General features: G+C 36.4%; 1 protein-coding gene across 3 annotated transcripts in view; it reads left to right on the top strand.

Moving 5' to 3' along the window:
* Nucleotides 1–105: 105 nt before the first annotated feature.
* Smc6 (structural maintenance of chromosomes 6) overlaps nucleotides 106–16,433 on the top strand; it is a 68,571-nt gene continuing 52,243 nt past the window's right edge. For all 3 annotated transcript variants that reach the window (XM_074049210.1, XM_020172599.2, XM_074049211.1), the window contains exons 1-7: nucleotides 106–240; nucleotides 5,240–5,382; nucleotides 8,397–8,514; nucleotides 8,844–8,949; nucleotides 14,057–14,193; nucleotides 14,802–14,863; nucleotides 15,845–15,925. In XM_074049210.1, the coding sequence (XP_073905311.1) occupies nucleotides 5,245–5,382; nucleotides 8,397–8,514; nucleotides 8,844–8,949; nucleotides 14,057–14,193; nucleotides 14,802–14,863; nucleotides 15,845–15,925 (642 nt within the window). In that variant the 5' untranslated portion in view covers nucleotides 106–240; nucleotides 5,240–5,244. The remainder of the gene's footprint in view (nucleotides 241–5,239; nucleotides 5,383–8,396; nucleotides 8,515–8,843; nucleotides 8,950–14,056; nucleotides 14,194–14,801; nucleotides 14,864–15,844; nucleotides 15,926–16,433) is intronic.

Genomic DNA, 16,433 nt, shown 5'->3' with positions numbered 1-16,433 from the left:
TAAGCGCGCACGCGCGGGCGGAGTCCGAGGGCGAGGGGGGGCGGGGCGCAGGCGCGGACCGTCCCGTGGTGGGCGCCGGGGCGGCGGGTCTCGCACGTTCTCCAGCCGTGGTCGCGCAGGTCCCCGCTGGCCAACGGCCGCCAGCTGAGGCCGAGACGCCCTCAGGGCGCTCTTCGTATCCGGTCGTACAGCGTCAGCCCCGTCGGCTGGGTTCCTCTGGGGCACTGCGACTTGTTGGAGGTATGGTGAGGGCGCGCTGCCGCGCTTTCCCTCGTCCCGGGGTCTCCTCTCCCCGGGCGGGCGCCCCCAGCACCCCCATGCGAGGGCGAGGGTCTGGGTGCCCAGCGTCGACCCCGCGGTCGCGGAGCCGGCGGCACCTTCGTGCCCTCGGCGGGGCACCGGGTCTCCGCCGCGGGAAACTTGGCGGTCGGCGCCGGGCCCGCCCTCGCGCGTCCCCGGGCGTCCCGGGCGTTGGGTCAGGAGTGAGGCCCGCATCGGAACTGGGCTCTGGTCCCGAATCCCGTGGCACCTCGCAGGCAGCCGCTTGAGTATGTTTGGGGGACCCATGCGAAACCACTGACATCCGAATTTGCCGTTAATTCCCAGCTTCTTGGGAACGCCGACTGGATGATCCCGACAGATTAAATTGTGATGTTCAGAGGTTTTTTTTTTTTTTTTTCCTTTTGATGGCGTTTCCTGTCCCTTTTTTCTTACGGAGATGGAGAAGAGATAGGACCCGAGGGTAGGGAAAAGGCTGTCTAGGCTTGAGGGAGAACTGTGATAATTCCTAGAAAGAGCAAGAATTTGACGTGTGAGCCTGGAGACAGAAGTTGCGTGAGCTGTTGTTACTCTGCGTAATGATGAGTAGAGGACGGAAAAAGACAAGCTGTTCTGTAATGCACAGTCAAAGGAAGAAAAGTCCAAATCCCCTGGCTTTTAAAGGGCTGCCATGTGGTCTTCTAAAATGTACACCAGCATGCAGTGGCCTGCAGACAGTCCCGGGGCTGTGGGTGATGAGGGGACACATTAGAACTTCTGCCTTGATTCGCTTAAAACTACGTTGTTCTTCAGACAGAAGCAAATGTCTGACCTGTTGCAGATTAGTACCACCTCTTTCTGTGTCACTTCCTAAGTCACAGGACTTTTAAATATGTGGAGAGGGTTATATAGGTAAGTGTGATATCTGTCTGTAATTACTGTAAAGCATTTAGTTGCAAGCCTGGCAAAAAGCAAATACAAATGGCATATGAAAGTTAATGCAGTGAAAACCAAGTTTTATGCCCCAAAGGTTTATCTTTCTAACTGCCAAGTCTGTAGAATTTTGTGTAAAACCTGCCTAAATCCTAATTGTTAGGAAAATTAATCAAACTTGTACTTGGATGGCTGGGGGTGTAGCTCTTTGCTTGCTTAGCGAGTGAGAGGCCCTGGTTTCAGTCTCCAGAACCCTCCAAAAAAAAGTACTTACCTTCAGGAAGTAATACATTACTCAAAAAATTACTATAGTAGGATGCATTATATTTAAGATACATGTAAATGCCTCAGTTCTGTTTACATAAACCAGTAAGTACAGCTGAGAGTCAAGTGTAGTTGTAGTCACTTGTCCTGCATTATCAATGTTGACATTTTACTTCTTTGCTCACTCAACATGCTTTCTTTGGTCACCATATTCAAACTATCAGTAGTTTTCCCTCTACTCTCAAATCCACTTCTATTGCAAAGTTTGTGTTACTACCTCACAGGTGTTATCTCAATATCCTGGGAATGCTTCAAACCCAGTTGTTTTCAAACAAACAAATGTATTATTTATCCTAACTCCTTGCAAAGCCTGCTCTATTTTTAATGGCAGAATTAAGTGCGAAGATGAAATACAAAATGAAATTTTTACAAAGCAAGCCCTAAGTTTTGATTGGCTTTAATAGAAACATTTAGAGGAACACATAATAGAATTCTTTTTATAATTTTAATGAGAGAAAATAAAGAACAGATGAGTAGCCATTTCTACTGCCTATGAATAACTAAACTCAGGTGTTTATGTAAATTAGGAACCTGGGCAGTAAAGAAGTTTAAGTTTGGGTTTGACAATCCAGGATTTGAATCTGGGCTCCCCTAAGTTGTAGCTGTCTACTAGTAGCCACTAAACTGTAAACTTAGGGCATTACTAATGATGTCAAAGATCAAAGAAAGTAGTTCATCTCAAAAGCTCAGCACATAGTTACTCAAAAAATGTTATTTGTATTCACCTGAAATTTTGCCAAGTCTTTTAAATCTTTTGACTTTATCTTAATTCTTCATCCCTGATACTTTCACAGTTTTTGTTCAGCCTTTTTATGGTTTAGAACTAATCTTATCTAGTGTTATTGTTACTCTCTGCTTTGTCCACTATATTGAGACCACAGGGATGTTTTTAATACATATTGGAGTGTTCAAATCTTATTTGCGATGCTGTGCTTTGTACAGTACTTCCCAGTTTTACTTTTCTTTTTTTCCTTTATCTAGTGAATATCATTTGATTTCATAATATATCCCACTGTGTTTAATTAAATCAGTATGTTAAAAATGAGATTGTTTAAAGTAGAATGAATGTCTTTTGTGGTGGAAAGAGTGGAATTGGGGATTAGGTAAACATTGTCTACGGCAGATTTCTGAATCTACAGCGTCTGAGTGGCAGTAATTTGCTTTTATTTAAAAAAACTTTCATTCTAGTTCTGTTATAGCATTAGATAATTCTGATTCTGTTGTGTCTGTCACTACTCTTAGTCCTCACTTTGGTATTAATGAGAAGTATTATTACTTAATAAAATAAAAATGAGTGAAAATCTTGCAATCCTGTTAAAATATGTAGCTACATGTTTTAATGAACCCTTAGTTACTGATTTTGTTTTTTGAACTTATTTTTTTTCTTGCTGATCATCACTGTCCCTGCTGTGATGGAGTTTGCTTCCTGTAAGGGAGAATGTACCTTAGTTTATTTTTTTATTATAAATAAGTAAATATTAAAAACTGTATTAAGTTATTAATATATTGAAAAATCCCATGGGAACTTTTTTGTTTATTCCAGAATATTTAAAATACTGTTTTTGCATCTAGTTATGTCTCTATCCTGTTGGCAACAGTTTTACTATTTTATAGTAAAACTTACTCTCACCAGATTCATGTTTTTGAAAATCCATCATTAAATTGCAAAGTGTTGCCTATTTTTTTTTATTATTATTATTTTGGTTTTTTGAGACAGGGTCTTGCTATGCATCCCAGACTGGCCTCCATCTCACAATTCTACTGTCTCAACAGGACCCTTCCCCCTTCCCTCAATGCTGGGATTATAGGTCTGGGCTGCCATGCCCAGTGTGATTCCTACTTTTTAAGTGGCTCCTTTAGTGTGTGGTAGATGTAAGTTGCCTTAGCAACCAAGTAGCTCTCAGGCTATATCCAGCAAATAAAAAATATCATCATCATGTAATGTTCGTATTATCTTTTGTGCTGTATAGAATCTCACATTTATTGTAAGAAGCTCAGTACAGTTAGCCTACTGCATCTCCCTTCCCTTAATTTTCCTTGAAAAACTGCTTTCTAATGATAAAATACTGAAATCAGTTCGCTGATGTCTGAATGCGTCCTGTCAGATCACGTATTAATTGAAACAGTGCCTAAAAGGGCATTTAATGTTGGGCAACCCGAAAAGTAATTGTTTCCCTTTGCTCTTTTGTGTAAATAGATTACTGCAAAGTAATTGATAGGGAATAAAGGATGGATGAGACAAAAAGGTTGTTGGGAGAATAATGGCCTGGTACTACTTAGGAAATTTAAATTAACAAGCTGAAGTTAATATACTTTGATTTTTGCTATTAAATAATTTGAAAAACATTTGATCTTGAAGTTTTGGCTTCTATGAGAGATTTCAAATAAACCATGCAATCATTTGCAGAAAATATGCTAATATTATATAGTTGTGACCATAATGCCATTATTGTCTGGAAGGCATTTGTTTAGGTTAAATGTCCTTTGGGTGTTAATACATCTTTTAAGTAGTAGTTCTTCATTATCTTCAGTGTAGAATAAAATCCAAGGTCTTTAGTATGATTTACCAGTTTTCAAATTTTATAAAAGTGGGCTTGAGAATCAGCTCAAGTCTTAAAAAGATATTGATTCACTTTACTCTAGGATAGAGCCTGAGATTTTGAATATCTAACTAGGCTTGGGATATGTTGGTGCTGTTTGCTGGTGCTTGGATTACCCTGCGAATATCAAGTCTATAAGTCCTTCTGTGTTCTTTTTCTTCCCCACTGCTCTAACTTTGTTACTTGCTAGATACGCCTTATAATTTGTGGCATTATAATCAAGGACTTGATTATGGTATCCCCTGCAGTAGTGGTTTGCAGAGTGTGGTAAAGGGATCCATGAAACTCTTTCCATATGAGTGTAGGGTAGAGTTTTCTGAGGTTACAGGATGTGTGATGATTGTCATTGCTCTGACTGGTGGAGTGTCTACTTGTGTGTTGTTTTAAAAGTTTCTCAGTCTTAATTTTTAGTATGAGTAAATATTTATATATAAAAGGAAAAGCTCTTTGAGATCTTTGTACTTTTTACGTGCTAGGTTTATGTTTCATAGTATATTGGCAAAAAATCAATAATCTGGACTATGTAGGAAACAGGGAAACAACTAAGGTGAGGCAACACTGCTTCAAAATATGCTTCTTTGGGTAAATAATTTAAAAATCAAAAATTTTATCTGATTTGCCATTACTTTACAACTTGTAAGAATTCAGTGATTGCTCTGGAATAATTTTATCAGGCACTATGTGATCTCTATTAATAGATCTAGGCAGTAGAAGCCACCATTTCACAATTATCTTTTGTGAGTTTAGGTAGGTTACTTTCAACAAAAGCTTGGCCATGAATAACTCAGAAGTAAAATCAGTTAACATAGAAGAATTACATGATGTTTTTAAAGGCACCACAAATTTATTGTCTGACCCTCTGGAAATGAAAAGTTCAACTCAGCTCTTGAGGGACTTAAAGTGTCAGTAAGGGGAAAATCTGTTTTCTCACTCTTTCTAGTATTTTTGAATCATGCCGCTTTCCTACATGCAGTATGGAAGACTAATTCACAAAATAAACATTGGTGGATATAATCTTTAAAATTTAATAACCTTTGTTTGATTTATTTTGTTAAGATAAATGTTAAATAATCGTGTAGATCCTATATTTGATTTACTTCATCATTACTATAATATTTCTTCAGACCTGATGGCCAAAAGAAAGGAAGACAATTTCTTCTCTCCTGAAAATGCCAAAAGACCAAGACAAGAATTATTAGAGGATTTTGATAAAGATGGTGATGAAGATGAATGTGCAGTTTCTTTCACTAATGGTACCTGTACTTTGGTAAGTGCAAAATTACAAATTATGTTCAATTAGTTTGTTTCTCATGTCGGTTTTATATATCATATTCCATGATAATACATAATCAGCAAAAAGCAGTAAGATTTTTTAAAAAGCTGAGGTAATATAATTTCTTCTACTCGATTTTGAAGTTTGTTAATAATTAGAAAAATTAGGGCTGGAGGAGTGACTCAAGTGGTAGAGTGCCTGCCTAGCAAGCTTGCGGTCCTGAGTTCAAACCCCAGTACCACAAAAAAAAATATATATATATATATATTAATAGAGAAATAATTAAACAACTGGGCTTTTAGAAAGATAAATAAAATTGACAAACCTCTAGTAAGACCAACAAAGGAAAAAAAGGGAAAAGACAATATCAGAAATGATACAAGGGCCATGATCACAGATTGCAGGTATCAAAAGAATAAGGAAATGCAAGTTAATACCTCTACATTCATATATCTAAAAATTTAGGTGTAGTGGTTTTAGTGGAGAGTTATAACACACATTTAAAGAAGAATTAACATGAATTTTACATGAGTTTTTTTCCCCAGAAAACAAACTGTAACACTATTCAGTTCATTATCTTAATACCAAAACTAGACAGACTAGCCATAAAAGCAAACATATTCATTTGCCTTGTTAATATGGACGTGGGAAACTTTAACAACATGTTAGAAAATAGAATACAGCAATTTGTGGAAAGAGTTATATACCATGATCAAATGGGTTTTTTCTAGGCATGGAAGCTTGGTTCAGTGTCTGAAAATCAGTATAATTCACATGTTACATGTTACAGAGAACAAAGATTATCATATCTTTCAATGTGGCAAAAATATCTTACGTGGTTCAATACCTCTTCATGATTAAAACTCTCAGAAAAATACTACTAGAGGGAACTTCCTTAACATGGTAAGGAACATTTAGACAAAAATTGTAAGTAGCATACTTAGTGGTGAAACAGTGAATGCTTTTCCTGTAAGAAAGGACTAAGACAAGAGTGTCTGCTCTCATCACACTTATTCAGCATCATGTTGGGAGACTTAGAGCAGGAATAGGCAACAAGATATAGAAGTTGTAAAGGAAAAAAAAAAAACCTGGCCCTTTATGCAGATGACCTTTGTCTATGTAGAAAATCTCAAAGAATTTACAAAAAAACCACTAAGAACTAATAAGCAAAGTTACAATATATGTGTTAAACACTTTTTTAAAATTGTATTTTTATGTACTTGCACTGATCACATGGATAGTGAAATTCAAAATGCAATACCATTTATAATCACCCTCCCACACACAAAAGTGGACAGTTTGAGGGAAATGCAAACTAAACAGTGATGAGATACCATTATGGACTTGTTAGAATGGTAAAAATCCAGACTGACAACAATACTAACTGCTGACAAGAATGGGTAACAGCTGGAGAACTCATAATGAATGATACAGCCATTTTGGAAGACAGTTTGGCAGTTTCTTACAAAATTAAATAATATACAATCCAGCAAATACACACCTTAGTGTTACACAAAGGAGGTGAAAAATAATATCCTCACAAAAACCTGTACATGGATTATTATAGCAGCTTTATTCATGATTTCTGAAACTTGGAAGCAACCAAGATGTCCTTCAATTGGCCAGTTGATAAATTAGCTATAGAACATATGGATGATGGAATGTTTTTCAACACTACAAAGAAAAGAGCAATCAAAACTATGAAAATACATATTACTAAGTGAAAGAAGCCAATATGAAAAGGCTTTATACCATATAATTTCAACTTTCCAGTCTGGAAAAGGCAGAACTATGGAGGCAATACAAAAGGTGAATGATTTCTGGCGGTTAAGAGCAAGGGGGGGATGAATAGGGGGAGCACAGGAACTTCTTTTTTTTTTTTTGTAGGATAGTGAAAATTCTCAGTACTATACTGTCATGGTAGACATATGTCATAACTTTCTCCAAACCCATAGAATGTTTAATATCAAGAATGAACCTTTCAAGAATAGACTTGGGGTGCCATTATTTTGGCTGTGATACTGTACTTTAGTTTTACATGATGTTATCATTGGCAGAAACTGGCTGAAGGGTACACAGGGTCTCTTCTTAACTGCATGTGAATGTGCAGTTATCTCAAAGTAAAAGTGCTTTTAAAAGTTTGTGAATCATGATTTCCAATAATTTACTCATACAGAGAGGTAAATGTTTTCTGTTTTGTAAAGAGATGTGTATCCAAAGGAACAGAGATGGAACTTCTGAAGAGACCATTAAAATAGCTGGAGCCATTAAAGTGCTCTTCAAAAATTGTTGGAAGGTCTGATAAAATATGGCTGATTTATTCTGATACTTAAATAACTACAAAGTGCAAGAGACTACTGTGTGTCAAACTCTTTAACTGTTTATAGACTTTCTCTAATGCTGACATATATTTATAGTATAGGAGTTTCTTTCTGTCTTACAGATTTGGAAATCATATACTCTATTCATTGCCAAAAGTCACATAGCTCTCATAAATGACAAAAAATGTCACAAAAATAATAGAATTTAGCTTTTAAGAATGTGTCCTTAGTTCCTTGGATTGTAAGAGTACCACAGATTTTCATAATATTGACAAAACTAACTTTTTTGGCCAGACAATTTTCGTTACAGGAGGAAGTGTCTGTCCTGTGCAGGAAAATAGTTAGCAATATTCCTAGTTTTATCTCTCTCAATAGATGCCCATGGCACACACCTGCCCTCCATTTGTGACAACCAAAAATATATCTAGACATTGCTGAATGTCTAGAGGAGGGGAACCCTATCCCACTCCCAGTGCAGAATCAGTGGTGTAGCCAAACTATCTTACTAGATCTTTTAATTTCCCCATTTAATTTCATCCTAATCATTGAAGATTGCATTATTTACTTCCTGTAACCTTTCGCATTGGTTGTTCTACTGGTCTTTCTCTTGCCAATAAATGCTGGGATGTTTATAATGAGAGAATTGGACAGATTGATTGTTTTTTTCCCACTTTTTTTTTTTAATAGACTGCAGCAGAAGTTGGAATAATTGAGAGTATTCAGCTAAGAAACTTCATGTGCCATTCAATGCTTGGACCTTTCAAATTTGGTTCTAATGTCAATTTTGTTGTTGGCAACAATGGAAGTAAGTGCTTTGGCCCCTCCTCTTTTGACTGTACTTTGAGATAAGAATGCATATGTTTTTTGAAATAGGTAAATGTTTCAGGTTGGAAAGGATCAACCATTTTTTTCTACTTCCTCATCGGTGATAAAAATTTGATTCCTGAAATGTACTAACAGCAGTTATTTCATTACAGTATATGATGTATAAACTTTTTTTTAAAGTTTGCTGCTTTAGCACTGGAAGAAAATTGTAATTGAGTTTATAACCTTTTATTTCAGGGTAAGAGTAACTCAGAAATCATTTTGCATCAGCCCTTTATCTTGTGAATTTCTCATCACTTGTTTCTTTAGGTGGGAAGAGTGCAGTACTCACAGCTCTCATAGTTGGTCTTGGTGGAAAAGCAATTGCTACTAATAGAGGATCCTCTTTAAAAGGTTTTGTGAAAGATGGACAGAGGTAGGTGCTTTCTACACGTGCTTTCATTTCTTTAGTAAGAAGCAGGTGCTTTAGATTCCCAGTTTCATAGAAATGAAGTGCTTTCCCAGAATGGGAACAGAGATTTCATAGTTTTTCATCTCTTTCTCTTGCTGCTTCTTGCCAACATGACCCACTGCTGTCTGTTGTCCTCTAGCAGATGACTTGCATAACTTATTGCCACGTACCTGTTCTCCTATACTCATGCTTTGTTATCTTTTTGGAAAAATGGCAATGATAAATCTATGTACTTATATACATAAATCTATGTATGTGTTAAGCCTAATTTCCAGGATCTTGACTCAAACCCAGCATCAGAAAGGCCACATTGATATGGTAGAGGTGAGAGCAAAACTAAGGTGTCCCTACACGAAACTTCTTTCTGTAGCTAAGAATTCCAGAAAAACAGCCTGTTATCTGACTCTGATTCTATATCCTTTACTTAGTGAGTTTGATTTTGGGACCACAATCACAAGTTTGTTCGTCTGTACCCTTGCTGAATGAGCACGTTACTGTCTTGGCTTTACATTTCTATTTCTTTTTGTCATAGGTTGCCAACCTTCATATAGCTATGTTAATTGTCCAGTTTGCATCATTGTGGACTTGTTGCCTTTTTGCCTATCACCTCTCTCCCAGTTTGATCTCTCTCTCCTCCACCTTATTGTCTCTTTTCCCTCCTCTCACTTTCCCTCCCCTTCTCCCTTTCTCACCCCCTCTGCCTTTCTCACCTTCCTTCCATTCCCCCTAGCTTCTTATCTGTTGCTTAGAAGCCTTTAGGATCTTAACCTTAAGCTGGGATTCCAAATTGATATGAGAAAATCGTAGAAAATCTTTTTCTGTGCTCTTTTCCCTTGGAAGAGAACTATTTGATTACAATTTTCCAGCATAGTTTCTGTTTCTACTTATCCCATTTGGATCCCAGTCCAGCAGAGCCTTCTGGCTCCCTCCTTCCCCAAATAAATTATGTCTGAAATAAATAATTAGTTTTTTCAACACTTTTAAATCAATGGTCCCTACTCTGTTTCAATTCATTATACTTAACTTTTCGTTTCTTACTTACTCAAGCAATCACTTAGTTTACTTGGCCAAATAGCGCACTGATCTTTCAAACACAATTTCAGGAAGAAAATTTTTAAAATGTATCATGAACTGTTTTGTCTCAGTTAAATAATTCTCACCCCTCCCCCCATTTAGGAAGTAATTGGATCGAAACAGAAACTTCTTTCTGAGGCTTATTCTGAATATTGTTTAAAAGAAAAAATATTAACTTACACAAATCACTGATTTTTCAAGGATATGGCTGCCCATATAAAGGAATATTAATATATTTTAAAGCAGAATTGGTAACAGCAAAACTTCTAATCTCAGCTAGGTCTCCTTTTTACTGACCTTGTCTAAAGGATCTAAAAGCAGAGCTTTTCAAACCCCACTACTATTCCTCTTACTACCCTCCCTCTTTGCAGCATTTGGTATCTATAAAATTTCCCTTATGTCGTAGTCTCTGATTCTGTTTGTCACTTTTTTGCAGAATGGGCTCGTTGAGGTTTTCAGTTTTATCCTTACTGTGTTCCACATCTAAAAATCTGCATAGCTGTCCAACATTGCCTGCAGCCTCTCAGTCTGACACAAGCTTGGTGATGTCGTACTCCCGCCTTATCAAGTGTTGTGCTCCCCATTGAGACCCTTGGGCTGAGAGTTCCTTTTTGTGGGGCATTTTACCTCCTCTTGGATATGGCTGTCTAACATTGTTAGGAAATGCCAGAGAACTGTGCCTTGAATCTGACACTTTGCCTGGAGCTCAGTGGCATGAAGGCAGTGAATGAGTGAGTAAGTGAATTTTCCTAGTGTATCTCCTCAGATGAAAGTGTTCCTTAGTGTCACAAGGGGTTGTGCACCTTGTTTTTTAATTCTCTTTCAACATGTTCAGTTCTCTCTTCCATTCTTAGTGTTCTTAATACTAGCCTTGGTGGTCTTTTATTAGTATTTACGTAGTCCAATTTTTGAAATTAGCTGTGGTAAGAAGATTATGGAAGGATGAAAGCTCACTGTCCTGTTTTGTGTTCCTGATTTATTAATCAGGGATATAGATTGTATTGTAAGGAGCTGGCTACTCAGAGAAGGAGCAGATATATTATGTTTTTACATGACTTTTTCCTTGTTCCCTGTTTGTCATCAGCATTTGCTACTCCCAGCTACCTCTGTGTAGAGAAGTTTCTCCAGAGTTGAGAAGAAAGCCAGATCTTCTCTGTGGCACTTCTTGTTTATTTTGTCATTCTGAAAGAACTCTAACTGATAATCTCTCTTTTCACTTAAGTGTGTGTACAGTTATGAGGGTTACTTCATAAATGTTACTTTTTCATAGAATTTTCTGTATATTTAATTAAACTTATGCAGCAACATGATATCAGGGCCACCAGGGTTCTCACTATACTAAAGATAGCTCTCAAATGCAAAGACTAACTAGGAATAAAGATAGTAAAATAGATGTTTCCTAATCAAGTGGTGTTAATGCAGAGAGCAAATATATATAGCCATTTTATTTTTAAACTGTTTTCATGAGTTACATTAATTTAGTTCTAAGTAATCATACTAGTTAATGAAGTTAAATAGTGGTTTGCTGCTTATCACAAGCTAGCTCTCCTTCCCCTATCATATTTTACTTAGTAGTTCTTAACCTTGCATTAGAATCAACTTGGGAAATGTTTAAAAATCCTAGTAGTTAAAATTTTTCAGAAATTAATCTTTTCATTAGATTATTTTATTAAAGAGAATCAGTTTACTTATGGTAGCTACAGAAAGGGATAGTTATGTAAATACAGGGATCTATATCCAAGAAGCTACAGGGAAGAAGCACAGCTGGATCTCATGAGAGACCAAACCTGAGGAACCAACTGTCTGCTGTCTCTGGGTCTTTTCTTTTTTTGTGTCCAACCATCTCTGTGTGTCTTCGTCTCTGGGCCTCTGTGTCATCCTCCATTCCTTGTGTCTGTTTCGCAACTCTTCCCCGATACCACTTCTTAACCACCTTCCTTAGTTGGCTGTACTTTGGTGTGTGTGCTTTTCCCTCCTCTTTTTATGACAGGTGTATAGTTATCTGACTGTTTCTCTTTTTCACTGTCTCTGGAGTTTGTGTGTTCTGTGCCTTCATGCATTTATGTTTTACTATGTGTTTATGTAAAGGAAGTGATCATGTGTTCTCTGTTTTGCTGTTAGTATCTCTGGTTCTTTCCTGCATTCTGTCTGGGTTGGTTTCCCAAGAAGTTATCTGTTCTGTGCTCTGCTTTTCTCTGCAGACATTTTCTCATCAGAGTATAATTCTCCAAATTAGTCTCTCTGCTTCCAGAGACCTCATAACTTTTTAGCTCTAAGAGATCAGTATCTTTTCACTTGGTCATCTCTAAATTCGAATTTAAAGGAAAAAACTTACTTTGAAATAATTTTAGATTTACAGAAGCGTTGCAAAGACAGTACAGAGTTTCCTATATATCCTTCACCCAGCTTTCGTTAATGTTGATAATCTTACATAACTAAGCTACATTTAGCCATCTTTCACAATTAACATTACTACAGTGTTAGACTCTAGGCTTTTTTTTTTTTTGGATTTTTGCCAGCATTTCTTAATTTGAATTTTAAAAGAAGAGAATCTGATTGCTGAGTGCTGAGTTCTATATCTAGCCCAGCTCCTGGAGGAGGGACCGTGGACTGATAGGATTCCTAAGCTCTTTATTTCTGCAAGGCACTATCAAAGAAGAGGGCAAGAGAGCAAGAGCAGAGCAAGTACTTCACAGGTTACTGTCAAAGCTGTGGTTTATAGTGAAGTTCAGCTCGAATATGTTTTTCCTACATTTCCTGTTAGCGGGAAGTTTTGGAGAATGTTTACAAATTTATTGAAGCAAGTTTTCCTTCAATTGCCAATTAGAACAGTCTTGTGCAAGAGGACGCGAGCACTTTGGCAGATGTCCATGTGAATCAGAAAATATTGTCTGTTGTTATGTGTTAGGAAATTATAAGTATTTATTAATGTTTTTCATCAACATTTTATTTTTCTGCCAAGTCTTATTGTAATAGAAATTGGAGTAGGCAAATAAAGATTGATTTTTTTATGTGTATATTAAAATATGTATAGCTATAAATACCTTAGAATATAAGTACCTTCAGAAGTTTAAAAAAATACAACAGGGTCTATCTGGCAGATTTGTACCCTTAACATTCATGTGTGTTTAACTGCATCTTACTATTTTAAAATAATTCTTTTGTAATGCTTAAAAAGCTTTAAGAAATTTTTAGCTTTGGTTCATATGTTTTTAACTTTTTAAAAACTGATACATAAAAATAACTGTACATACTAGTGGGTTATCATGTAGTGCTTTGGCATGGATTACATTGTTTAATGCTTAAATGAGGTTAAACACATCTTTCTCAACATTTATCATTTCTTTATGGAGAAAACTGTCAAAATACTTAATTCTAGCCTTTTGAAATGTATTGTAAATCATTGTCATCTGTCATCACCCTACTCTAAGGAAAAAGCACACCAAAACTTCTTGTTCCTATTTAACCTTTAGTACTTGTTGATCAGCCTTTCTCCATTTCCCTCTATTCTCCTCGGTTTATATTTCTTGATATCACATACTTTGGTTTTTTTAATTGCCAAGTAATTGAAAAACTTAAATTGTCTCCTTTAAATTAAAATCGTAGAAAAGTTACTTTACTCTGAATCTTAATTTATCATTCTTGAAGGCCTACTGTTAGCACAGTGCTTTATTATGTAGTATAGTCATTAGACAGTGTAATGTTGTATACAGTCCTCATAGGAAAATGTGTTGCTTATCTCATGATATGAAACAACCCAAACTTAATGTTTTTGTGCAAGTGTGATATTGCTATTATGCATAGATAAGTCTATTACTTCTTATGACTCTTCTGTTTTTTTGTCAGGCACAGTATCTTTAACAGTATTCCTAGCAAAGTGGTCATCACACTGTTAAATAGCTAGATTATTTGAAAGTTTTGAAAATTGTTGTAATCTAGTGTTACAGTTGCACTGTGCCTTGACAGACATGAAGGTAGCTTAATCTCATTGCTTTAGCTCAGCAGATATCTCAATAACATTACGGAACAGAGGAGATGATGCCTATAGAGCAAACGTGTATGGTGACTCCATAGTTGTACAGCAACATATCAGCATGGATGGAAGTCGATCTTACAAACTCAAAAGTGAAACAGGTTTGCATTGATTTTCCCTTCATTGCATACAAGCTATTACTAAATACTTTAAAACAGTGAAATGATTGTGCTAATATTCATTGAAAGGATACTTTTTCTCAGTTTTTTGAAACCTTTCGTGATTGGTTGCACATATCTACACAAATGCTGTAAAAAGTGCATATATGTGGTTGTTACCATGGGCATTCTGGTTACAGTCTGTAGTTAGCAGAACTGAGATCAGTTTAAAACAGGCTGTGACATTTTGTTTTCAACTATAGACCTGCTTTCCCCATATGGTTTCTATAGATTAAGATAGCAAAAGGTAGAAAACAACATAAAGGAGGAGGTAAGTGTTTAGAGTTACTGAAAAGAGATAAGTAAGGGCCAAAGCAAAATGTTCCGCTACAAATAAGCACTGTTACTGCATGTAGCACTTTTTCTTTCTCAAGTCCTTGGGCTATAACTAGGATACCACCCTAATTCATTCAGACCATGCAAATTTAGTGATACCTTTCTTGTTGACACATGAAAAGTACTTAGCATTTATATTTTATAGATAATTGTACATTTGTTCCTGTATTATTGCCTTAGAAGCAGTCTGTTCATTTTATGTTTCTTTTAACTAGGCACTGTGGTTTCTACCAGGAAGGAAGAGCTGATTGCAATTCTTGATCACTTTAATATCCAGGTAATTGCTAAATTTGATTTTCAGATTAATTAGTGCTACTGGTTATTTTTTTGGTGTGGGTTCACAAGTGGCATATAATCAGTTAAAGTGACCATCTACGAGTAAATTGACTGACCATGAGAAGAATGTGTGCTAAAACTCTTTAACTATTTTTAGTGAGGTTCCTAAAATTTATCAATTCAACTTTTTTTTTTTTTTTGGTGGTACTGGGGTTTGAACTCAGGCCTTTCCCTTGGTAGGCAAGTGCTGTACCACTTGAGCCACACCTTACTCCTTTTTGCTGTACTTTATTTTTCATATAGGGTCTTGTGTTTTTGACTAGGACTGTGATACTCCTACCTCTGCCTCCAATTAACTGGCATTACAGGCATGCACCACTATGTCCAGCTTGTTTTCTAAGATTGGGTCTCAGTTTTTTGCCTGCGATGGCCTCAAACCCCACTGTACTCTTATCTCTGCCTCCCAGGTGGCCGGGATTATAGGCCTCAACTACCATGCCTCACCTCAATATGAATTTTTAATGTATAATGTATAACCTTTGATTTAATAGAGCTCTATTGGAAGGTTTTTCACTTTCATATAGATTATTACTCTTATGTTACTAGACTTATAGGACATCAGCGTGGGAAAAGACCCAACATGGGTGTCAGCTGTCTTGCACTCTAGGTAGCCTTGGGCAAGTTATGAAGCTTTTCCAACTGTACATGAAAAGTGCTTCTAAAAGAGCACTTCCAAGGGCTGCTAAGCTTACATCTCCCTGCAATGGCAGAACATTAACAATATCTTGTTATAATGAAATACTGAAACATTTCCCTAAGAATTTCTAATATTTTTCTTTGTACTTTTATCCTATTTCTGTAGCCTTTGACTAGTGCTTAACCTTCTTGATGGTGCCCTAGGTCACGTGTAATGTATATTTCAGTCTATCTTTAAGGCATTAAAGGGAAATAGTCAAAACTGACCCTTTTGTATTTGTTTCAGGTCGATAATCCGGTTTCTGTTTTAACACAAGAGATGAGCAAACAGTTCTTGCAGTCTAAAAATGAGGGAGACAAATACAAAGTAAGGGTTGCTGAAGTCAATGCAAAGCCACCTCCACAAAATACATCCAGACAAATAACAGACTTTATTCCTGCTCATGTAGTAGACACTGAGATTTCTTTTTTTTTTTTCTTAAACCATCTATTTAATACTGTAGTACTAACTTAAATATGATGTGAGTATGATTTTCTTGGTAAGTCTTTGTTTTTACTTTCTTGGCTTTTAATTCTGAATGAACAGATTGTTTTTCAAAAGTAATGTTTATGGAAATAGAAAATAATTGGCCACACTACATAAAAATTTGTAAGTTTTAAAATAATACTTAAAACTAACAAACTATTTGACAACTATCAAAACTTATGTTATAGCCTTTTGAATAAGTTTTGATATTTTCTAGGCAGGCACTGTACTGACTGAACCATGTTCCCAGCACTAGTTTTAGTATTTAAGATGCACTGCTGTCAAAGATAAGAATGTTATCTGTCACTTTTGCTTAAAGGGTGGAAGAATTTATAAAAAGGAACTTTCA

Source organism: Castor canadensis, chromosome 12 (assembly GCF_047511655.1).
Source record: "Castor canadensis chromosome 12, mCasCan1.hap1v2, whole genome shotgun sequence".
Lineage (NCBI taxonomy): Eukaryota > Metazoa > Chordata > Mammalia > Rodentia > Castoridae > Castor > Castor canadensis.
Note: the sequence above shows the minus strand (reverse complement) of the source record. Positions and strands in the feature narration are given on the sequence as shown.